The 24,139-nt window shown below is 40.3% G+C and overlaps 2 protein-coding genes and 2 pseudogenes across 2 annotated transcripts; 2 read left to right on the forward strand and 2 right to left on the reverse strand.

Annotated features, from left to right (window-relative positions):
* Positions 1 to 1,605: 1,605 nt before the first annotated feature.
* On the reverse strand, positions 1,606 to 3,373 carry LOC147907443 (uncharacterized; annotated as a pseudogene).
* A 13,256-nt stretch (positions 3,374 to 16,629) lies between these two features.
* On the forward strand, positions 16,630 to 17,247 carry LOC147907444 (uncharacterized). Its single transcript, XM_087412681.1, has one exon. The coding sequence runs from the start codon at positions 16,630 to 16,632 to the stop codon at positions 17,245 to 17,247; it is 618 nt and encodes a 205-aa protein (XP_087268807.1).
* Positions 17,248 to 17,440: 193 nt separating this feature from the next.
* LOC147907445 (uncharacterized) lies at positions 17,441 to 19,296 on the forward strand. The gene is made up of 3 exons (XM_087412683.1): positions 17,441 to 17,970; positions 18,452 to 18,876; positions 19,082 to 19,296. The coding sequence occupies exons 1-3, from the start codon at positions 17,441 to 17,443 to the stop codon at positions 19,294 to 19,296; spliced, it is 1,170 nt and encodes a 389-aa protein (XP_087268809.1).
* Positions 19,297 to 20,941: 1,645 nt separating this feature from the next.
* Positions 20,942 to 23,459, reverse strand: LOC147907446 (uncharacterized; annotated as a pseudogene).
* Positions 23,460 to 24,139: the final 680 nt, after the last annotated feature.

Below are 24,139 nucleotides of genomic sequence, written 5' to 3' on the forward strand. Positions count from 1 at the left end.
AAATTTATAACCACGTTTGTTTTTACGATGTATTTTTATGTGTTACTTTTTCATGTCAAGATTAGATGTGAAAGATAAGTTTGTGATATTATTAAAATCACTGAAATTTCATAACTCTATTTTATTTGTAACAATTTAAGAAAAGCACGAAATTCATAATTTTTGCAAAACTTTGTTCTAATGGTCGTAATAAACATCTACGGCAAATTGTATTAGATAGATTTAATAAAAACTCAGACACACAGATATTTTTAAACATCACAAAATAAATAATTTTCAGAAAAATTGACTTTAATGAATTGCTATAAATTTATTTCTATGGGAAATTTATCCTGTAAAATACGATTTTCCGTAAACAAAAAATTGAAATCACTTTTTACTGTTTTTTTCTACTTTTAATGAGATTTAGTCTAATTCTACAATATGCTCTTTGTTTCCTGTTTCTTGTTGTTTGTCTCTGTTTGTCTCTTGCCTTTTTGATCAATAAGACAAAAGATAAATAGCAAGAAATAGAAAATAAAAAGTACATTGTAGAATAACCATTAAGGTATTTAAAACAATATTATAGGTATTTAAAACAATATTATTTATAAATAAGATAGAGTAAATTAGGAATAAATATTCAAATCAAACTTTAAATTAAAATCAAACTTTGTTCGTAATATACTACCTAATATACTACCTAATAAACTACACTGAACAAATTTGTTTTCTTCTGTGTTTTTTGTTACATAGATTTAAGTGATTTGGGAACAATGGCAAAACATGTTCAAGGAGTTTGTAGGCTTAAAAATCATAGATATTTTAAATTGACATTTTTTGAAAGAAGATTCAAGTAAATGGAAAATCTGTTATAATGAAAGAATCATTAACTGTATAATTTTTTTTCTTTACACCATTTTTTCATATTTTTAAACTTAACTTACACTACTGTGTGAAGAATGGGAAAAACAATTGATTTATTATGTTGATATGATAGAACTTCATTAATTATAAATTTATCCTATCACATGGTCAAGATGTAATTTGGTCATTTTTTTTAATTATTATTATGCCGAACTCTACTGACTCTGTAGGATCTGAATACACATTACCAATCAAAATTAATTGCATGCCAATAATATATTATATATTATAATACATTATTAGATATCGCAAAATTGACAACTTCGATCGTGGTTCCATCATTCAATACACAGCAGCAATTCTGTTCATTATCACAATTCTGGGAAAATAAATTTTTATGCATTATTTTATATTGTTTTGTGTAACTTTTAATATTATCGAAAGGATCGTCATGGTGACACTTTTCGAAATTAGAAACATTTATCTTTCTTATTTCACTGGAAGATATCGCACCATACTCCGAAAGCCTACGAACAATTTGTTGTAATGGTTTCTCGGATTTCTAATTAATTTTGTTAAAGCGCACAGGAAATTTTTAAACAGAAAGACATTGAAACCATCTACAGGTTCGTATTGTCTGACATAGGCTGCGAGATGCAGCAAATTATGTACATTATGACTGATATACGAGGGCAAATCAATAAATACCTGTGTTTTAAGACATGCGGCGTTGCTAATGCAAGTTGGCATTACCATCGTGTACTACCATCTTCAAAACGACTACCATCTTACCATACAAAATTTCAGAGAGATTCATGCAATAATCTTGATTTGACAGCAATTCGTAGTGAGCGCGTTTGATGTTTTCCGATACAATGGAAAAAGAGCAATATCAATCCGTGATTCGTTTTTTATTTTTGAATGAAAAAACGTGCGAAGAAATAAAAACGAAGTTGGATGGCGTCTATGGGAACTCTTCACCATCTATGACCGTCAGATATTGGTTCAATGAATTCAAACGTGGTCATTCGTCTATTTTTGATGAGGAGCGCCCGGGCCGCCCGGCACGTGGTTACTGAGGAAATCGTTGAAAAAGTGCACGACATGATTCTCGCTGATTGCCAAACGAAAGTGCATGAAGTAGTAGAGACCATAGATGTGTCATACGGAACGGCATTCAATATTTTGCATGATAATTTGGGAATGAAAAAGCTGTCGGCCCGATGGGTGTCGCGATTGCTCACGGTGGATAACAAGCGGATGCGGTTATTAATTTCAAAACAATGTTTGGAGCGCTACGAATTGCTGCTGCAATTCCATCGTACTCCGCATCCACCGTATTCTCCGGATTTAGCCCCCTGTGACTTCTTTTTGTTTCCAAACTTGAAAAAATGGCTCGGTGGAAAGAAATTCACGTCGAATGAGGAGATCATCGCCGAAACAGAGACCTATTTTGCAGAGTTTTCACAAATCGTATTTTTCTGAGGGGTTAAAAAAATGGCAGAAGCGTTGGGAAAAGTGTATCCTAAAAGGGGATTACGTTGAAAAATAAAAAAAAATTTTTGTGAATAGCTTGCGTCTTCATTACTAACACGGGTACTTATTGATTTGCCCTCGTATTTTCTTCCGTATAAATTTCAAAGTTTTCAACAAACTTTTTTATAGGTTCTTCCGCGTACATAATATTTGCAGTATCATGAGAAAGGATTGTTATTGTAGCGTATAACGTTAAAAAGTGATTATACAGCTCTTTTCTTAAAACTGTTTTCAGAACTATTAGGCCTAGATATAATAAGAACTGACGAAACTCTGCAGCTTTCCATAATTTTATAAAATTTAACGCTCTTGGTTTCCCCGAAAAATCAAATGGTATGCATTTTTTGAAATTAATTAATTCCTCCGATATTTTTTTACTGTTTATTGATAATCGTACATTCAGTGGCCGGACATCCATAGATGTATTAATTTATGCGTTATCCTCAAACATACAAGATGCATATAATCGAGTACGACGTTACTTACTAAATCTAAATCCCTACGGGATTTGTATAAGATTCGTTTCTCCGGTTTAATAATCAAGACTATATGCGTAACGTTTAAACAATTTATCAATTAATGTTACATTTTCAATTCTAGGAAAACAAACAGTATTTTTAATATGTTTGTCTTCTATAACACATTTTGTGCAACTATCAAATCCAGTATGATATTTAACCTGTAAACATATGCTTTCGCTGGTGCATCACAAATGAAAGCTTTGATTTTAATATTATATAAATTGTGATTGAATTGAATGCCATTATTAATTGAGTTGCTTCATTTACAAACATTTCCAAAAATGTATTTGAATTGTCCAGTTTTCCTTCTCCGAATTTATACCTATCATGTAGATTTGTTTAAAAAGCACACCTGAACATAATATCGGCCACATACGAGTACTTTCCTTCAAAGATTTTTCTACCGTTGCTCCATCGATATTTATGAACAAATCAATATTCTTATCTATACAACCTTTGCTCGCGCTTTTGTATTATAGTAAAACAACTTTCGCAAGATCATTATGTCAATATTCTCCTTTACTCATTGAATGTACTTTCTAGGAGTTTTAAGAGGATGCTGGAGTACCCTGTTTTACCAACGAAGTGTGATTAATTTTCCCCGGCTCGTTTCTCTTAATTGCACTTACGGATTGAAAAGTCCTTTTCTACAATTAAAGTATCGACAACAACACTGGCTGCCAGATATAATTTAATACGAAAGAAAATTAAAAATTATATAATAGTTTTGTCACCGGCTCCTGCAGTCGACTCGTCGCGGTATGTGCTGCATATAAGAGTTTTAGATTTTACTCATTTTAAAATAAGTAGCCAGCATCCTACAGAAAATCTCTAAGAACAATACCTGTAGAAATGAGTTAGGAGCTTTAGTATAAGAGAACAGAGTCGCCAAAAATTTTGTTCGTATGCTACGAATAAAATTGACATAAAGCCATGGCACCAGTACTATCTTAGTTCTTCGATATTGCGACAGCTGTTATCAAGTGTGTCTCGTTGGATCAGCAGAAACGATCAGAATTATCGACTTACTCAGACCTGTAACAAGCTTCTTATGTATCCTGGTCAAAATTTTTTCTCTTGAGAGGAAAAATAATAATAAAACAAATATGATATTTTAATTCTTATGTACAAATAATGTCTTTATAAACACAGAAAATATACAATGATGTCGAAGCGTTGAGCAGCAATTTCACTCGTAGCATATAAATGAAATTTTCGTAGACTCCGTTCTCTTATACTAAAGCCCTTAGCTCATTCTACAAGCATAGTACTGTTCTTTGAGGTTTTCTGTGGGACGTCAGTTGCTTATTTCAAACGTACCAAGTCTGAAATTGTTATATGCAGCACATTTTTTACCTGGCTCGGATGTCAAAGTATCAAACAGCACTTAGTAAGAAGCGTCATTTCTCTCATCGCCCGCGCGCAAATATAGAAATAGATTAAATCATTATGTAAACCAGCAATATATTATCAGCTGGAAACACCATAATAATAACATATTTTTCTATATACAATATAAAAAAATATACATTAAAATAGAATCGTTGCTTAGAAAAGGAATCCTTGCTGCAAGGCGATAATAGTAAACCGGAACTGATAGAACATATTCTTGAATTACAGAACGAATTATCGAAACAGAAGTACAGAGTGAAACAGAAAAAAAAAACAAAAAAGGATAGAAGTTCCAATTGTAATCGATGAAGCTCCGCACGTCGAACTGAACTTATTGAGCGAAACAGCGAGTCTATCCTTCAGAGTCTGTCTCTCTCTCTCTACGGTCGCTTATTTCTAGCGACTGAAAATACTTTCTCGGCAATTTCAGCTGCTCAATGTGTATAAATAAGAGGAGAAGGAACATTATAGATAACGTATAAGTTTTCATAAATTATATTCATCGTTATATCCCTCCAATTTATGTATAATAGCAAAAATAATTTCAAAACACGATAATTTACGAGATATTGACATTTCCATGATTTTCCATGAGCGTTATATTACCACATTCACAGAAGAGGTTTGCAAGACTTCGGCGTGGATACGAGATCAAAATATTAAGAGATCCCACGATCGATTCCTTCTTTCTTTTTTCGTAATTTTTTTTTTAAATAAGTGATATTGTTAATAAACACATGTTACAGGCCAAATATATTTTTATTTAATTATTGAAATTATATATGTATTTCTAAAAGTATTAAACCGACAATTGTAGCAAAAATAATTCGACGTACTATGCGTCGAATAAATAGAAAACCAGTATTTTTATATAAATGAGATCTCTTTACCTTTAGAAAAAAATCTGAAAAGAAATCATGTTTCTGTAATAATGTTATGTTTGATGTTGATCAATACTTTTTGTGAAATGTTTTTTTATAACTATCATCCGAATGTATGACAATTTTTATATTGAATCAAATCGCAAAAATGCGATGATTAATATAATTATAAGGATGATGTCATATATATAATTTTATAATTCACAAATCAAAAAGCCTTTATATGTGCAATATACAAATAATTTTTTATTTATCTATTGAAGCGATTCGGTATTCTTCCTACAGATGTTGATCCTTCCTATACATGTTGTTAAATTTTCCGGTGCTCGAAAATAGTTGCACATTTTGGACCGACTTTTGAAGCATCGCCTTCTTTTCTTCCGCCGCCTTATCGCTCAACGCTCGATGACTGAGCTGTGCGCGGATGTGTATCTCAGGAGCATTGCATTGTAAGAAATATGCTGCGACCGTACCTTCCAGCAAATTATCAATCTTTACATATATATATATACTATACAATATGTATATATATACATATATATATATATATATACTATACAATATATATATATATACATATATATATATATATATACTATACAATATTACTATCTTAGTTTTTGGACATTCTTAGGTGTTGGAATTAATTGTAGCGTTTTTTTAAAGAAGAATGTTATTATTTTCAACTGAGCATTAAAAAAATCCATTATGAAATACTTCCCATCCCTTGTAAAACGCTACGAATTATTCCAACACCTAATAAAGTCGTACGTTTTTACAGGGATTGGAAGTACTTTCATTAATGTATTTTTTAATGCTCAATGTGAATAAATAAAATTCTTTCATTTACAACGCTACGAATTAATTCCAACCCCTAATATATTATTATATATATATATATATATATATAAAATATATAACTATACAATATATCTAATACAATATGATAATTAATCATGAACAATAACTATCGATATAGTTAGTTTTTTGCAATACCTTTTAATCTAGATACGGTGACCGCTAAGGGTATCGATCAGTAACCTTTTTCTCTAGAGCGAAAACGTGAAAGTAAAAAGTTATGATTGTTATGCATATACCTGTACACATATACATACAAAAAATTTTTACTTTCACGTTTCCGCCGTAAGGAAAAAGATACATAATCGATATCATGGTCACGTTGCCTTCTTCTTAGCGACTATTTAAGAAAAGGATAACGTGATTTTAGCGTTCATCGTATTTGGATCTACATTATTGAAAAACTCTATTATCTTTGCAGCTCTATTATTGATGCATCTTTCAAGTGCATTTTCCAGGTTTTTTCCACATAAAAAATAATACAAACTGATGATCAAATATATGACGCGGTAAAGTAAAATTCTATATTAAAATAAAATTGAAAATCTTAATCGGACTCTCATTACTTAAAATAATAACAATATCAATTTAAGGCTAATAAGAGTTGACACAGAACGAGTTCAACATATTCTTTATTCACATGTTGAATAAAGAAGACATCACGGAGTTATTGGAGTTAAGTCACCATTCCACATTAAAATTACGCACCTCGTTTTGTGTCGACTCTTATTAGCCTTAAATTGGTATTGTTATTATTTAAAAATTTTTATTAAAAGATATTATATATTCTGTGGCACGTAAGCGTCAGCAGTTCTTTGAAAGAAAACTGAATGTATCATAAAAATAATAAAGTAATATTTTAAAAGTACATTACATTCAGTAAAATGTATTTATTTATTAATAAGACGTTCAATCACCATTATTAGAAAATAACATTTATGTAGGAAAGAAAATATTTGATAATTTGCTGAAAGATATAGATAGTCGCAACATATTTTTTATACTGTGACGCTCCTGAGATGCATGTCCAGCGGTTCGGCCGTCGAGCGTTGAGCAGTTGTGAAGGAGAAGTAAGCAGCACTTCAGAAATTGGCCCGAAATGTGCAATTAATTCCGAGCACACTAAAGTACACATATAATTTCTATAATTTCTATAATTTTATAAAAATATATTTTATTTGGAGTAATATGTTTATTAATAACGTTATTTATTAAAAAAAAAAATTATGAAAAAAGGAAAAAGCAGGATCGAATGATCTTCAACATTTTGATCTCGCATCTAACGAGACCACGCTGAGTTCTTACGGATCATATCTATGAACGCAATACATAAAGCGCACGGAAAATTGTGAAAATTGGATGATTAATAAAATTATAAGGATGATGTCAATATAATCTTATAGTTCACAAATTAAAAACATGTTGTGTAATATATAAATAATTTTTTATTTGCCTATTGATGTGATTCGGTACGCAACTCGATGGCTCGCGCAAAGGAGCACGGCAATGTGTTAGCGTAAAGGAGCTCGCGCCATGTATTAGCGCCGAGACACTACCGTGTCTTCAGATCTTTCCAAGTTGATTTGTTGATCTAGTGGAGTAGTTTAAAATTTAAAAATACACGTATAATGTAATTAATAAAAATATATCTGGAGTAATATGTTTATTAATAGTGTTATTTAAAAAAAAAAAAGAAAAGAAAAGAAGAAAAAAGCAGGATCGAGCGTACGATCTTCAACATTCTGATCTCACATCTAACGCATGAGACCACGCTGAGTTCTTGCGGATCACTTCTACGAACGCTATACATACAGCACGCGGAAAATTGTAAACTATATCCCGCCAACTATCACGTTTTGGAATTATTTTTGCTATTATATATTAATGAGAAAGGTATATGATTAACCTTTTCGTTTACAATATCGGATGGTAAGGAAATCATGAAACATGAGTATCATGGGTGAGAGCCGTGGTCTATCGTGGCCAAACGTAAACAACACGTTCCAGGCTGTTGATTATGACACGCGCCATTGGAATTAAATTCGTAAATTCGGAATTAAATTTAAATCGTAGGGCAAGTGATTAATATAATTTAATAAAAGTTATGTGTCATCTAGAATGTCTCTTTCCCCCTTATGATACAAGCGGCCGAAATCGCCGAGAAATATTTTTGGTCACTAGAAACAAGCGATCACAGAGAAAAGGACAGACTCTGAGGGACAGACTCACTGTTTAGCTAGAGCTCAGCTCGGCGTGTTCGCGCGGAGATTCATCGACATACAATCGAACATTACATACAATCGGAGCTTTTATTCCTTTTTGTTTTTTCTCTGTCTCACTTTATCGAGACAACGGAAAATAAAAGAATTTTAAATCACAAACACGGATGCCAATTCTCCATTTTTTTTTGCCAGAGACTTCGGCTTTTTGGACTAATATTCGATACTTCAGTAGACGTGAAAATCTCCAATTTTTGTAAACTCTTCACTTTCGTCTGCTAGAGTATCGAATATTAGTCTAAGAAAGAAGTCTGACAAAAAAAACGGCGAACTGGCAACCGTGTTTGTGATTTAAAATTCTTTCATTTTCCTTTTATTAAATTATATTAATCATATACCTTTCTCATTAACATATAATAGCAAAAATGATTTTAAAACGTGATAGTTGATGAGATATAGATGTTTTTTGTGCGTTTTATCTATCACGTTCATAAAAGTGATCAGCGTGATCTCGGGCGTTAGATGCGAGATCAGAATGTTGAAGATTCTATGTTCGATCCTGCTTTTTTTCTTTTTTGTAATTTTTTTTAAATAAATAACGTTATTAATAAACATATTACTCCAAATATATTTTTAATAAAATTATAGAAATTATGTACGTATACTTCAACGTGTTTGAAATTAGTTGCGCATTTCGGGCCGATTTCTGAAGTGTTGCCTACTTTTCCTTCACAACCGTTCAACGCTTGACGGCCTAATCGCTTACGCGCGGACGTGCATCTCAAGAGCATCACAATATAAGAAACATGCTGGGACCATACCTTCCAACAAATTGTCATGAAAATATTTTCCTTCCTACATAATATTTTCTTAATAATGGTGATTGAACATATTAATAAGTAAATGCATTTTACTGAATGTAATGTACTTTGAAAATATTATTTTATTATTTTTATGATACATTCGGTTTCTTTCAAAGAGCTACTGATCACGTTTTTGTGCCATAGAATGTAATATAGAATTTTACTTTACCGCGTCATATATCTGGTCATCTATTTGTATATTTTTTAGTGGAATAAACCTGGAGAATGCACTAAACGACATATCAATAATAGAATTTCCAAGATAATAGAGAGTTTTTACAATAACATGGATCCAGATACGGTGAATGCCTTTTCTTAATTACTCGCTAAGAAGAAGATAATGTGATCATGATATCGATTATGTATCTTTTTTCTTAGGGTGTAAAGTTAAAATTGTTTGTATGTATGTGTGTATATGTATATGCATACATGTACCGTTTGCGTGACGCTGTAGAAAATGGTATTATACGAGTCAATCAGCTATAACCTGTATGACCCGCGTTCGTTGCCGCGTAACAGTACTGTTAATTCAGTGTAGTGTAATAGTGTTCTACATACACCCATATGTGTGTGTGTGTGTGTGTGTGTGTGTGTGTGTGTGTGTGTGTGTGTGGGTGTATGTGCATATTTATATAGTGTTTTGTGTTCACAAAATAGAAAAAATATAGTAGCAGAAAATTGTCTGTCTTTGGTAAGAGAAGGTTATGCGTGCTTTCTAACAAGCGACTCACTCAGTATAACACAGTGATTATCTCATCCTTGTATTGGCGAACAAGACTGTAATGATGCACCGTGTCATACCGTGTCACATTGTGTCTTTTGTTGGAAGGCACTCTGTAAGGCCAAAATTGGTTATTGTGATGTGTGTTTCTTGTTGGAAGGCATTCTATAAAGCTAGAATGGGAAAGGTTGGTATCTTTATGTCACTCGTGATAATATCACTTTTATTTATCATACAATCATCATCATATGGTTAAATGTTATAACAATAAATTGTGCTTTGCCTAATTATGATCCAATGTCAGAGGCATTCATCGTGGGCTGACTATTTTTAATTTACTGCCAGAGGCGTTAATTATGAGCTGGCTAGCTATAACAAAATGCCACAGCCATAAATCGTGCTTTGGCTAGTTATAGACAAATGTCAGAGGCATTCATCGTGGACTGACTATTTTTAATTTACTGCTAGAGACATTTCGATTATCAAATTATCAATCATTTGGTGAAATATGGATTGCGGAACCAATTTGTTGAATTTTGCGTCTGCAATTAAAGAAATGTAAATAGCATTGTCATGATAGAATCAAAATCTGATTCCAAAGCTTGCTTGACATGATGGAAACAAAGAAACTAATGAAGAAAAAAAAAGACTGAATATCAGTAAACAGCTTCTTTGAAACCTTATAACTTTTGTCTGAAACGTTTTTTCTAAAAACGTTAGGTAATAGCCTTATAGCACAAGAATGGCCGTAATTCAATCATAGAAGAAAACGTGAATCATAGGTCAACATATTATATTTTGGCGTACTATGCATGCCGATACAAGTATAATTCACATTCCTTTACGATTATAGTTATAGTCACCTTTATGTTCAGCTCCTAAATCTGGGGTCTTTTTGGACACCCTATATAATATATACGTTATACATATATATAACATACATTATACAGTCAATAGTCACATGTATAATTTTCGTACGATGCTGTATGTTTATGAAATGTATATAAGTATATCATATTCAAAGCAAAATGTTTTAGCAAATATATACACTTATAGGTCAATGTGTACGTTGACTAACAGCAAGTTACAATAAGTATATTTTTACTAAATACATTCTGACTGTGACTTAGATATATCTTCCATTCCATGGATATATATATATATATATATATATATATATATGAAATTGTATACATATATATATATATATTATATATATGTATACAATTTTAATAATGCATATTTAAACATAGGAAATGCATAAATGGCTGAGCATTGATAACTTCTATCTGCAACGTGTGTATATTCACACATTATAGTATACATATATGTAATATTGTATAATGTTGCCTATATGTGTATTATATGATAATTCGAATCTCGCGCGGGCATGCTTTTAAAGCTACAATCCACCAATTTTCTGATGGTACTGGATGATAAAAATTTAAGTAAATATATATCTTCGCAAGACACTAAGAATGCTCTTTTTAAGGTCTTTAAACCTGCTGAATGCAATTTAAAAATTAACAGAATTACTGCGCTGAAAAAACGGAGTTCGAATAGAAGCGGTCAAACCTGATTTGAATTAAAATCAAAAGTAATTCTAATCTTGTATGCACTCAGGATAGTTGAGAATGTGAAGTCGGATCCGCGACTCATTGTGTCGAATGAAATATCATCAAAAGAAATCGAGGAAGAACTTAAGGCTCAGAATTTGGATGGGAGAGAAGGGATCAATGCTAAGGTTATTTACAAATTTCTATCAAAATAAAATAGAAGAACGACGAGTTGCATCCTTGAGGTATCCCTGGATGTGCGATTAATATTGCAGAGTATAGGTCGAATCTATTTGAGGTACTCTGCCTGTACCTTTGCTGATTATCACGGTGCTGTAATGTTTGAGATGCGCAGCTTTCGATCGTATCGCCAACAACTGCAGAGTTAATCCGTCTTGATTTGTTGTTATAGGGACTGCATGAAATGAAGGATTGCTTAGAGAGTGCTAAGGCACTAAAATGTAGTAATTGTTTACGGTCTCAGAGCTCAAGCATTAATAAAACTAACATCGATCACTTAGCGACTGACTCAAATAAATGTCCTATATTATAAAGAATAAAAGATAAAATCTCTAATATTAACTACGGCTAATAGTATAATAATACATACGAAAATCTTAGATTCTGTCATATGAATTGCCAGTCGCTGATTGTACACTGACGAGTTTCGTCAATTTTTTTATAAAATCAGATTATCATATCATCTGTTTGTCTGAAATGTGGTTGCGTTCGGGAGTTTCGGATGTGATAGTGTGTCTATCGGACTACACATTCTTTAGAGTGGATAGAGAAAGAAGACATGGAGAAGGGGTGGCGTTATACATCCATAACACTCTTAATGCTTCAATCTTGGCGAGATCTAAGGAGAGATACTGCAAAGTACTTGGTAAACCAAAGTTCATTGTTGCGAAGGTTTTTTCGATGAGAGTATCCAAACTTTTTCTGGGCGTCGTTTATAGGATTCCTACCATAGGCTACCTTCAGGAGTTTCATAGTTTTTTTCTGAACCTTCAAATTGGTTACCGACATTCTATAATTGTGGGGAACTTTAATGCGGATTTGTTGACTTCATCTTATGATAGCAGTTGCAGGACTTCGTCTTGTCTGTTGGTCTGTACCTGGTTCCATAGCAAGCTATTCATCATCTGAGGAACTCCAGTACTTGGCTTGATTTGTGCATAGTAGATGATCAGGAGAAATTAATAGAATTTGAGCATGCATTGGCGTGTTTATTTGCCTATGATCTGATTTGAATAACGTATAATATTGAAGTAAAGCGACGAGGAGAAAGAGTAGTAACTTGTAGAGATTTTAAGTGCTTTAATGAAGGAGAGTTTTTATCCGAGGTGCAAAATTTTGATTGGTCACAGTTGGTCTGCTGACTGCATTGATAAAAAGATGGAGATGTTGAATTCAGCAACGCTACCTGAATGCTTTGATGTTCATGAGCCGCTTAGGAGAATACAGGTGCGGAATGTGTCTCCTCCATGGATCACTGCGGAACTCAAGGAGGCAATGAGGGGGAGAGACGAGTGTGACGTAGAAGAAGAGATGATGTGAGTTACCGTAAGTCAAGAGTTTGCGCAATAAGGTTCAGTCATGGGTCCGTACAGCCAAGAGTAATTATTATCTTGCAATCTTCAATTTGATAATCCGGCTAATACTTGGAAGCGTCTCCGTCATCTGGGACTTATTAAGGAAAAAAATCAGATAATACCTCTTCTTTATCTTGTTGATGATCTAAATTTCTTTGTGCAGTCTGCTGTTGACATTAGCAGAAGTATGGGTTGTTACTCGGAATATAAATGGCTTCAACGACAGTTCCATTGGAATTATATTACGCCACTAATGATTCATAATGCCTTTCGTAAATATAGGTTAAATGCAGTTGGCTTAGACAGTGTATCAGTGTATCATCCCCGCAGGGAGTGGGATCATCTCTGATGCGATCCGGCATCTCCGGACGTATCTTGATATGATTCCACTACGGGTTTAGCGAACCCGCGGTGCCTGAGCTCTCGTAATCTCTTCTCTTGTACTACTGGAAGAGACCGAGCGTCCGAGATTGCACTCGACTTCTCGGACGACGAGTTGGGCCCTCTATAAAAGGTCCCCCTGTCTCGTGGTAGAGGTGAGCGGCCACGAGATAAATGGGTGATGGGTGAATCATCCAATAGCGGCCAAGCGGAGAGCGCACGAACGCTGATGACTATGTGGTAAGACAATATAGATGGACTGTAAAATTTGTATATAGTATGAACAGTATAAACATGTGTACATATGTGAAACTTTGCGAAGTGATTAAATTCACTGTGAGGTGATGGTGAAGTTCTTGGGGTCTGGTTTGGTTCTCTCTTTGGCGAGTATCGAGATAGAGAATGGCTGGAGATCTGCGAGGGAACTATCGCGGTGGAAGTTCCGATATGGATACTCCAGGATGTGGATTATCCCTTGGGGTTTTGCTGTTTGCTCCCTATCCTGGAGGTATGCTGAGGAATACTCGTCGAGAGGTGTAAGTATCATCCTACTTTTTTGCGAGCATATTCTTCTGTGCGTGGTAACTGACTTTTATATATACGAACATAAGACGGGTGTAAGTCTTACTACCGATCTTGGTACACTCTCGCCTTCCGGCTGTTTGATGGTGTCATCTTTGTCGTCGGGCGGTCGTCCGCTTAGGTAATCGCAAAATTTCATTAGAGGAGAGTCGGGTGATTGGCTGGCGAGTCACCCGGCTTTTTCTCCATCGCCGGTATATGTATACAACATGGATAGTACGAAAAAGGATATGACATGGCGAGAGGTCGGATGCTCGTTACGGTTTCCCGGGGGGTAGTGTCCCCGCTCCCGGGCGATCGACCCCTACGGGAGAATCATGCGAGGGGCAAGTCGCGGAGTTGCCGGCGGGTTCCGCGGCCGATATGGCTACCGCTGAGGAAAGGATGGATTGGGGTGTGTATGAGATTCCCGGTCCCCAATACTCGTAGCAGGAGTACACTTCTGAAGCGGCGTAAGCTCACAGGAGTATTAGAGAAGTTGCCAGTGTCTACCACTGGCGAATCTCCGAAATGTGAGGACGGTACATTACCCGACAGTCAGGACACGATTCTTATGGTAAGTGACAGTCAGAACAGGGTCGGTGTCGGTGTTAGAGGACCTGGGCCCAGGATAATTTCGAATGTGCGTCTCCCCAGGGAACTTAGACTATGTGTCGTGGACGGAGACATTGTGAATTCGCCGGTGACATCTGTCGAGACGTCGGATGCGCCGATAGTGATCGACAGCTCGGAGATGAGATCCAGTGTCTCTATGGATTCGGCCATGTCGGCCGATGCTTCTGCGGTTCGTGGTAAGAAGAGAGGACGCAAGCCAAAGGGGAATAACGTTCCTGGATCCAAATCTCTCTCAAAGATGAGCGCGACAAGGATGGACGACTACGACGATGACGATCTGGATCGGTCTGACTTTTTTTCAGATCACCAAGAAGGACAGTCGGACCGGCAAGAAGAGAAAGTTGCAGGAGTGTCTTCTTGACGACTCCTTGTCCTACAAACAGAAAGTTGCCGTGGAGGAAATTACATACTTGTTTCCGCAGATGTTCCTTAAGACTGTCAGACTCTTAGAGTACTGGACGCGGCAAGTAGCGCACAGCATAAAACGTCGACAATGAAAGGAGATCTACGTCGACAAATTATTGTGGGAGTCGAAATGGCCAGACAGGCTGTCCAACAACTGGCGGGTAACTCGGTGAAGGTCCAGGAACCAGTCGAAGTAATGAGCGGGAGATGTCTTCAGCTTGAGCGCGAAGTCGAAGCGCTCAGAAAACAAATGGAGGTTATTCAGACGGATACAAACAATCTCCATGAAGAGGTGAAGGTTCTGAAGAGGGAGCTTTTCGGCTATAAAGCGCCAGGGCGAAGGGAGCGTGAGAAATCTGCCCGGTCTTCGCGTGGCTCTTCCTTGGGCAGGGGTGTTTCTCGTGCGACCGAGGACATTCCTCTCGCACGCCGCCCTCCGTTAAGGGGAGTTTCCAAGGTGCTACCAGGGGATTCATCCGTGCGGAGAAAGCTGGTGGATGAGAAAGGGCGGATCGTGCTCCCTGCTGACATCCAGGATGATACTGATCGGGATAAGGATTATCCGAATTGGCTTCCTTCCTCAGATCCTGAGGAAGGAGAGCCTTGGGTGACTGTAGGAAAAGATGAAAGAAGAAGAAAAGGGGCAGGACAAATAATAATAGGTGGTGTGCCTGTGCGTGCCTCTGACGTGGTGTTAGACAGTGCCAGTGGTGCGAGGACAGTTCAAAAGAATCTGACTTTCGCGATGGCTGTGCGGAAAACACGCGATAAAGTGGCGAGTTCCGGAAAGGATTCTCGGACCCGTCCCAGATTTGGAATTGGAATCGCGACTCCTCCCAAACGGACAGCACGCGCTGGGGTACGAAAACGGAACTCAGCAATAGTGATGATCCGCTGTGACGAGGGTGGTCCTTCCTACGCGGAGGTTATAGGTGAGGCGGCTAGGTGCGGTGTCCCTCTCGACGAGCTGGGCATCACCAGAGTAAGGCGTGTCCAGACTGGTGGCTTGTTGGTAGAGATCCCGGGAGAGGATGCTGGGACAAAGGACTCCCTGGCGGAGAAGCTCAACACCCTCTTCAAGGATCGAAGGAGTGAGAGTGGTGCGTCCGGTCAGGAAGATCGAGTACCGTCTTTTGGACCTGGACGAGTCTGTGACGATCAAGGAGGTCAGGGAAACTGTTGCGATACGAGGAAAGGTACAACCTGGCGACGTTCGCGTGGGTCCATTGAGGCCTGGTAGAGGTTGCCTCAATAATGTGTGGTTACAGTGCTCGAAGTCATGCGCGGATCTGCTGCAGAAGGACGGAGGACTTCGCGTAGGATGGTCGCGAGTGCGTATGATACCATTAGTCAAAAGGAGGTTGGACAGTGTTATAAGTTTCGCGGTTGATCATACTAGGACAAACTGCAGGAGCACTGTAGACAGGAGTAGCGGGTGCTTCAACTGCGAAAGGAGGGGCACACGGCTGTTGGCTGTGTCGGGCTTCGCTTCACTGTCCGGTTTGTGCGGCTAGGAAGCTACCGGCTGGACATAGGGACTGGCGGGGAGGGATGCGTCCCCTACAACAGTCCGGTGCGCGCGACCGTGGCTGTTGGGACTGTTCCTGCGCCGGAAGTTGTCGCCCCTGAGGAGGAGGATGTAACGATTGACCCGCCCGATGGTTAGTGTTGGACAGATTAATGTTAACGGGTCGCGGCCAGCACAAGATTTGATCGCGCGGGTGTGTGAAGAGGAAAGACTCGGTCTCGTGGCGGTCTCGGAGCCGCATTCTATCTGTGATGGACGTTGGCTCTTCTCCACGGATATTCCATCAACTGCCGCGTTGGTCTGGCAGTATTCTGGAGATGATGTTCTATGTTTTCCTCTATTTAAGGAGGAGGGCTTTGTCGCGATAGAATGGGGAAAACTAGTAGTTTTCAGCTGCTACTTCTCTCCCAATCGGCCGGATGCGAACTTTGAAAGGGGGCTGTACGATATAAGTGCGTGCATTCAAGCATGTGATCGCAGACCTCTGCTAATATTAGGAGATTTTAACGCTCGGTCTCCTGCATGGGATCGGGGTGACGCCAATTGCAGAGGGAGGACTTTGTCCTGCTGGGCGGCTGAGCTGGATCTAACTCTGTTGAATGAAGGGTTTGTGCCCACTTGTGTACATCCGCGAGGAGCGTGGACTTGTCATGGGCCTCGGCCTCAGCCGCTAGATACATTCGTGACTGGCGTGTTGCGGAGGATACTTTCGGACCACCGTTATATTTTTATGGAAGTGCGAGAATAAGTAATGGGCCCTCTTAAAAGGGTCGCGTTTGGAAAACGTTTTCCTCGGTGAAGTGCTGATAAAATCGACATGGATCTGATGTGCGCGGCGGCCAACTGTGAAGGCATGGTCGTTTTCTCCTCTGGAGGACATGTCAGCGGACCAATTAGCGGACAAAATTAACAGCGCGTTGTGAAAGACCTCGGACGTCTCTATGCTGCATCTAAGAGTCACTGGTAGACCATCAGTATACTGGTGGAACGATGAGATCGCCAATCTTCGGGGTCGTTGCGTTCGTGTCCGAAGACGCATTATTAGGTTACGACGTAGATACCGGGACTCTGAAACACTTCAGGGTCTTTGGGATGATCTTCGCGAGGCGAGGAGATTACTGAGGGGGGCCATCAGGAGATCTAAGATGGCTCTCTGGAAGGGTCTTCTAGATACGCTGGATGCGGACCCCTGGGGTATGCCATATCGCATTGTCCTTAACAAGCTGCATGCTAGGACACCTCGGTTAGTGGAGTTTCTTCTTCCTGCAGTCGTCAGGAACGTGGTTGGGGCTTTGTTTCCGCCCGGAGCAGGAAATCCCGACTTGGATTCCTCTCTCGTTGGGTGGGATAAGGCTCTGGCAGTGACTGGAGAGATCTCTGTGGCCGTTGCGGGAGTTAAAGTGGATAAGGCTCTGGGTCCTGACGGGATAACGGGTTGTGTTATCAAGAGGACTTTGGTTGTTCTGATGAGGTTGTGGACGCGTTGCTTTACGGCATGCTTCAGAGATGGTACTTTTCCGGCGCCATAGAAAATGGCACGCTTGGTGCTCTTAAAGAAGCCGGGGAAGCCCGACCTCGCTCCCTCGTCGTATAGACCGATTTGCTTGTTGAGCGAGGCGGGCAAATTGTTCGAGAGGATTATATGTAACCGTCTCGTGCGCTTTTTGGACGCGTCCGGAGGTATCGCGGAGACTCAGTTTGATTTTCGATCAAACAGATCGACTGTAGACTCGATCTGGAGGATTCGTTCGATCGTGGATGATGCGATGCGGAATGGGGGCATGGTGTTGGCTGTCATTCGACACAGTCAATTCAACTCCCTCCCGTGACCGGTCATCAGGAGTGCTCTAGCGGATAAAGAGGTTCCGGCGTACTTGTCGGACAGATGATTTTCGTATGTCGGTAGAAATGACCGATAGGTTAAATCCTCTATGAAGTGCGGCGTTCCTCAGGGTCTTAGGATCAACCCTGTGGAACATCGGATATGACTTTATTCTACGTGTTGGCCTGCCGGTGGAGTGCTCGACCATTTGTTATGCGGACGACACCCCTTTGGTGTTGAAGGGTCCGTCTTTCCGTGAGGCAATGGTCAGGGCGGAACTGGGGGCAACTAGGTCCATAGAGCGACTGGGCCGTAAGGTGTCCTTGGGCAAGACAGAGGCTGTGGCCTTTACATGGAGGGTGCCGCGGGCGAGTCTGCAGATAGGCGATACCGTTGTCGAGGTGAAGACAACTATGAAATACCTGGGGTTAGTCTTGGATTCTCGATGGACTTTTAGGGAGCATTTCGAACGTCTGTTCCCTAAAGCATTGGCGGCGTCTCTCGGTAGATTGACCGAGTCATTATTTAACATCGGCACCGGCGGCCCGGATGAGTGTAGGCGTAGGGTGTACGCGACAGTGGTGCAATCGGTTATTTTATATGGGGCCCCTATCTGAGTTCAAGCAGTCGCGGCTGATAGAGCCACTTGGCGTGATGCAACGAGACTGCAGTTGGCATTGAGGATAATTCGGGGGTACAGGATCATCTCGTACGAGGCGTCGTTGTTGCTGGCAAAATTGATCTCGTTCGACCCTTCTAGCGGATCGACTCAGGCAGTCATATTTAAAGCGGCGACTCCTCGTGGAGCGAGATGGCTTCGTCGCTCCCAGGGTTATGAGCCAGATTCGGGACGAGGAGACTAAAAGATCCATAGCCAGGTGGAAAAGGAGATTGGAAGAGCTCCGGGGGCTGCTGTTCGAGGGTTCTAGTGGGTCAATTGGTCAGCTGGATGATGAGGGCTCACCTACAGGATGACCCAGGTTATCGTGGGTCACGGATGCTTCAAGGCGTATTAGGAAGATACGAAATTAGGAAGATTGAATCACCGATTTGCCAGCACTGTAGAGCAGCGGTCGATAACGGTATGCATATCTTCCTCCATTGTCCCACTGTCCACTGTGGAGAGAGGGAACTTGTTTATGGCTCTCGGACTAGATCTAGATCTGGACCGAGAGTACGATCGGGTGATTGGGACCATCATGGGTTCCTCCGAAGCGTGGACAGCTTTCGCACGTTACTACGAAACCGTCATGAGAATTAAGGAGGAGGCAGAAAGGGATCGTGAGAGGGATCGAAGGGCCCGGGTGGTTCATTCGTCCGTACCTTCTTCTCTCTCTCGGGATTCTGACTTTTCGTAGCGGCTAAGGTAAATTGTGGATACTTTATAAATAATGTATATACAACTAGTGTTTAAATTTATGTAAATAGACGATACGTTTTTGTGCGGTGGGAGCCATCCCGTCTGTAACACTGAGAGTACCCTGAAGTAATATCTGTTGAGGTGCTCTCAAACGTGTTGTGAGGTACTGCTTGGACACGGGGAGTTTTTTTAGTCGATAGGCGACCGTTCCGGTATGTCCTCGAGATCACGGGGCGGTCGAATCCAGGCACACCCAGTGGTGCGGGCTGCTGGACTCCCCCCTCCCGATGGGTGTCCCTTCCGGGTCCCCCTCGGGAGAGGGCGCTGCCAAGATTTTTCTCCTCCTACGTAAACAAAAAAAAAGACGGTGTATCATCTAAATTAATAAAATTAGTTCTTCCATGCCTATAACTGAACACATTTTCAACTTTTGAATGGAGTCTTCCCGGACCCATAGAAGTCTACTCTTGTTTATTCAGTCCCTAAAATAAAAAAATCCTACGTCTGTTCAGCACTATAGAACTATTTCTATTCTTCTAGCTTTATCCAACACTCTTGAGAGGTTGGTCTGTGATCAAATCTGTGATTATTTAAAATGTGTGGACCTCTTTGATTCTTGTCAGTCAACGTATCAAAAAGGAAATTCAACAAACGTGTCTACTCAAAATGCTTGAAGATGTTAGGCAAGCGGCTGATCATAGAATGATTTCAGTTGCTCTTTTTTGATTTTTCGAAAACATTTGATAGAGTACAACTTTCAATTCTCATTGAAAAACTATCTGACATGCACTTTTATAGCTCTTCTCTCGCCTTAGGTCTTATCTCACTGGCAGGTCGTAAGTGATCTACGACCGTGCAACGGATGCTATTTCAGCTTCAGCTCCTGTTAACATTGATATACCGCAGGGATCGGTTCTCGGCCCTTTGCTTTTTAGTCTGTACTTGGCAAACTTTAAAAATATTCTATGGCACCTTTAACTTCTATGCTGATGATTTGCTTGTTTACCTGTACTGCGAGCCATGGGATTTGCGGAAAAACCATCGGAAGATTGAAGATATTACTTGCATTGAGCGATGGGCGACTAACAACGGATTTTTATTAAATACTTCGAAGATACAGGCTATGATTATGGGTACCCCCAGATATCTCAATGTATTACATTGTATAGATTACAAGTCACTACCTGACATGATGGTTGGAGGAACTGCGATTCAATTTTCCGCATATGTGAGGTACCTTGGAGTCACAATATCCAATAATTTTTCTTGGGATGAGCATATTTCAGGAGTGACCAAGAGAATCTAGGGAGTGTTGTATCAGCTGAGGCTGTGTAAGCACTTATTGTCTCAAGTATTAAGGATTAAACTTATCACCACGCATTTCTTCATTTCAACTACTGCTGTGTGGTTCTCACTGATGTTATTGCTGAACAAGATCGAAAACTTTATAGGGCATTAAATACCTGCCTGAGGTTTATACATGATATCAAGTGGAATCAACATGTTACGCCGTACTACAGAAAAAATTGTTGGCTCAAGGTCACCTCAAGGAAGTAATACTTTGTTAGCTGCCTCTTATACAATATTATCACTTTGGAGCGACCATCATCTCTTTTCTAATATAGTTCTTCGGTTCTCTGTTATGCAGAGAATGACTAGGGCCTCTGCTAATTATTTAGTCGTGCCTCAGTATAGAATCGAATTATTTAAGAGAGGTCTTTTTGCTCAACAGCGTTTAGATTGTGGAATGATCCCCCATCTGAAATTCGTCAATCGAAAACTATAAAGGAATTCAAGCAGATACTTTATGCATGTTTATTTCATGAAATATAGAGAGGGACTGGTATCCTGTGGTTGTGTTGTTAGAATGCCCTCGGACTGCCTACAGTGTTAATTATGCTTGTAGTCTAACTGTACATATTCTTATGCGTGTGCATATTCTTACAATTACAATTCTTATTTTTATCTTTCTCTTATGCATGTACATATATTATTTTGTTTTTGGTTTTATTTCTACTTATTTTATATGTCATTTTTGTAACGATTTGGAAAGGCGCTTGAGGACTTGTTCCAGAGCGCTTAATAAATAACCCATTCTCTCTCTCTCTCTCTCTCTCGGACTTCCATTTCCTATTGCCTGTTTTTTTTCTTTTTTTCTTCCCCTTCCCACTCTCAACCCACTCTCCCCTCTCCATTTTCCATGCCTGCTCTCCCCTCATCTTCATCCCCTCCCATTCTCATTCTCTCTACTCCATCTCCTTCCACTCCCCTCCTCTTCCTCTCTCTCATCCTCCCTGTTTCCCTCATCTCCTTTCCCTCTCTATCCCCTTATCATCCATTCTTCTTCCCTGCCCTGTTCCCCCAACACTCATCTTACCTCTTGCCAACTCTCTGATCCTATCCCGGAGTCTCTATATCTCTCCCATGTATGTTTCCAAGTTTCTTCATCCTCCCCTCCACACAACCTACATACTCTCTTATTCTCTTCTTCCCAGTATAAGCATCCCCTCATTTCATTTCCTAATCTATCTTATTACTCCTAATTTATCTTATTATTCTCCTCCACCTGCTTTCCCCCATCCCTTCTTCAAGTATGTGGGGATTCCCTCTGTCCTAATTACCTCATACCAACTGTTATGTCTGGAATTCCTTTATTCTCTATCTTCTTTCCTCCCGCTGTTTCTCTTGATCTTTCTTTAACAACTTCCCAAATCACATATCCCCTTCCTCTCTTCTCTTCTCTATTTCTCTTACATCTCACTCCTTGTTCTCAAAGAATTCCTTTCGTTCCCCTTCTCAGTCTGAGCCTATTCTGCTCTCTCTGCTTCGCTTTCTCATTTCCCTCCAACATATTCTCATCAACATCTCACTTCCCTTTCCCAACTTTTCTCAAAATACCATGCTCTCTTTCCCCTTTCCATGTTCTTCTCGTAATTCTTTCTCGTAACTTATTCCTTTTAGTTGCCTACCTGATTAAATAACTTGGCATCTTACTGTCCAATCCGAAAACCCATCTTAAATATCTTTCTTCTAGCCTTTTTACTTCCTCTCTTTCTTTTCACTCTCATACTTCCACCCCGTAGCTTATTACCATCCATATTAATTTATCAAATAACCAGATTCTTCTACTCCAGTCCTTACCAAATCCCCTCTTCCCAATTCTGCATACCTTTCCCAGTATCATGGCCGCCTTCCTTGTTTTTCCCTTAACCTGTGCGTCCTGCCTTCCATTCTTTTGTAACCTATATCCTAAGTATGTAAATTCCTTTACCTCTTCTATTTTCTTTCCTCTCCACCATCAATCCTTTTTGCTTGTTCTTCCTTTTCCTTTTCTAAATCTCATTATTTTAGTCTTGTCCACGTTCAACTCTCAATCTTTTCCTCTCCAGATATTCCTCTATTCTGCCTATCATGCTCCTCATCCTTTCCTCTGAAAATAACACGATATCGTCCGTGTTTGCTAACTTATACACTTTTCTCTCATCTAACCTAATTCCTCCCCATTTCACCCTTCTCATCTTCTCCTCCAGATCTGCTATGTTGAATAGTAACGGGCTCAACGGACACCCCTTTTTTTTTTTTTTTTGATAACGGAGGGGAAATGCCTAACGCATACCCCGGGTCTCGGGGGAGAACCCGGGGTTATGTGGGGCTTGCACCCACTAAAACCCTTCCGAGTGTCCTTACCTGGCCTTGCATGAGGGACTCCCAGGAACGCGTGCAGCATACATCTGGGAGTCCCTCAGGCCAGTCGGCTTATTGCCGACTTCTATTCCCGCCCGGGGATTTTTATGGCGTCGTCTGAAAGACGACGTGACCCCGGGCGGTGCTTAGCACCTTCGACTTTATTCGGGCGCTGGGGGGACACCACCCCCTGCGCCCGCCACCCCGGTTGGTGTTGGGGGGCGGGAGTTGGAGATCACGGCCCCCGCCGCGATCCTCAGCCCTCCAAGGGGCGCCAATCAGAAGTTTGGCGCCCCTCATGCTTCGGCGCCGCGAGAGGAAGTCTCGCGGCGCTCCCCACGCGCGCGGAGGCGCAGGGCTCCCGGCCCGGTCACGCATTCGACGCGGCCGGAGGATGATGAGCCACTGCACCACGCGCGCGCGGAGGGTCAGCCTGTTTCCGGCGGTGGATCGACCCTAGGGTCGGCAATCCGCCGCCGCTTCACCGCGCCCCGCGTCCGAGACGCGGGGCCGTCGCTGATGGTGGTGGCGGCGGAGGTGGAGGGTTCACTGACCCCGACACTCCCGCACACCACCCCACCGTCCTCCTCTTCACTCCTCTCATCTATGGGGGAAGGAGGTCGCCGCCGTTCTCGCTCCGTGGGGCGGTCCCAGCGGCGGGTACGCGCGAGGGGTGACCCGGGGCGCGAGCGATCCGGCTGGAGCCGGCGCCCGCGTTGACCCCCAACGCCACCACCTCGCCCATCTCCTTCCCCCCCGTCAGCCTCGCCACCC

Source organism: Acromyrmex echinatior, chromosome 13 (assembly GCF_024713525.1).
Source record: "Acromyrmex echinatior isolate Ae372 chromosome 13, ASM2471352v2, whole genome shotgun sequence".
NCBI lineage: Eukaryota > Metazoa > Arthropoda > Insecta > Hymenoptera > Formicidae > Acromyrmex > Acromyrmex echinatior.

Bases quoted from the DNA above. Each gene is read 5' to 3' on its own strand.
- LOC147907444 (XM_087412681.1), top strand. From the start codon at position 16,630: ATGGTTAGTGTTGGACAGATTAATGTTAACGGGTCGCGGCCAGCACAA.
- LOC147907445 (XM_087412683.1), top strand. From the start codon at position 17,441: ATGCTGCATCTAAGAGTCACTGGTAGACCATCAGTATACTGGTGGAAC. The intron at 17,971-18,451 runs GTTGTGGACGCG...GGCGTTCCTCAG, and splicing joins ACTTTGGTTGTTCTGATGAG to GGTCTTAGGATCAACCCTGT. The intron at 18,877-19,081 runs GTAGGCGTAGGG...CGACCCTTCTAG, and splicing joins CACCGGCGGCCCGGATGAGT to CGGATCGACTCAGGCAGTCA.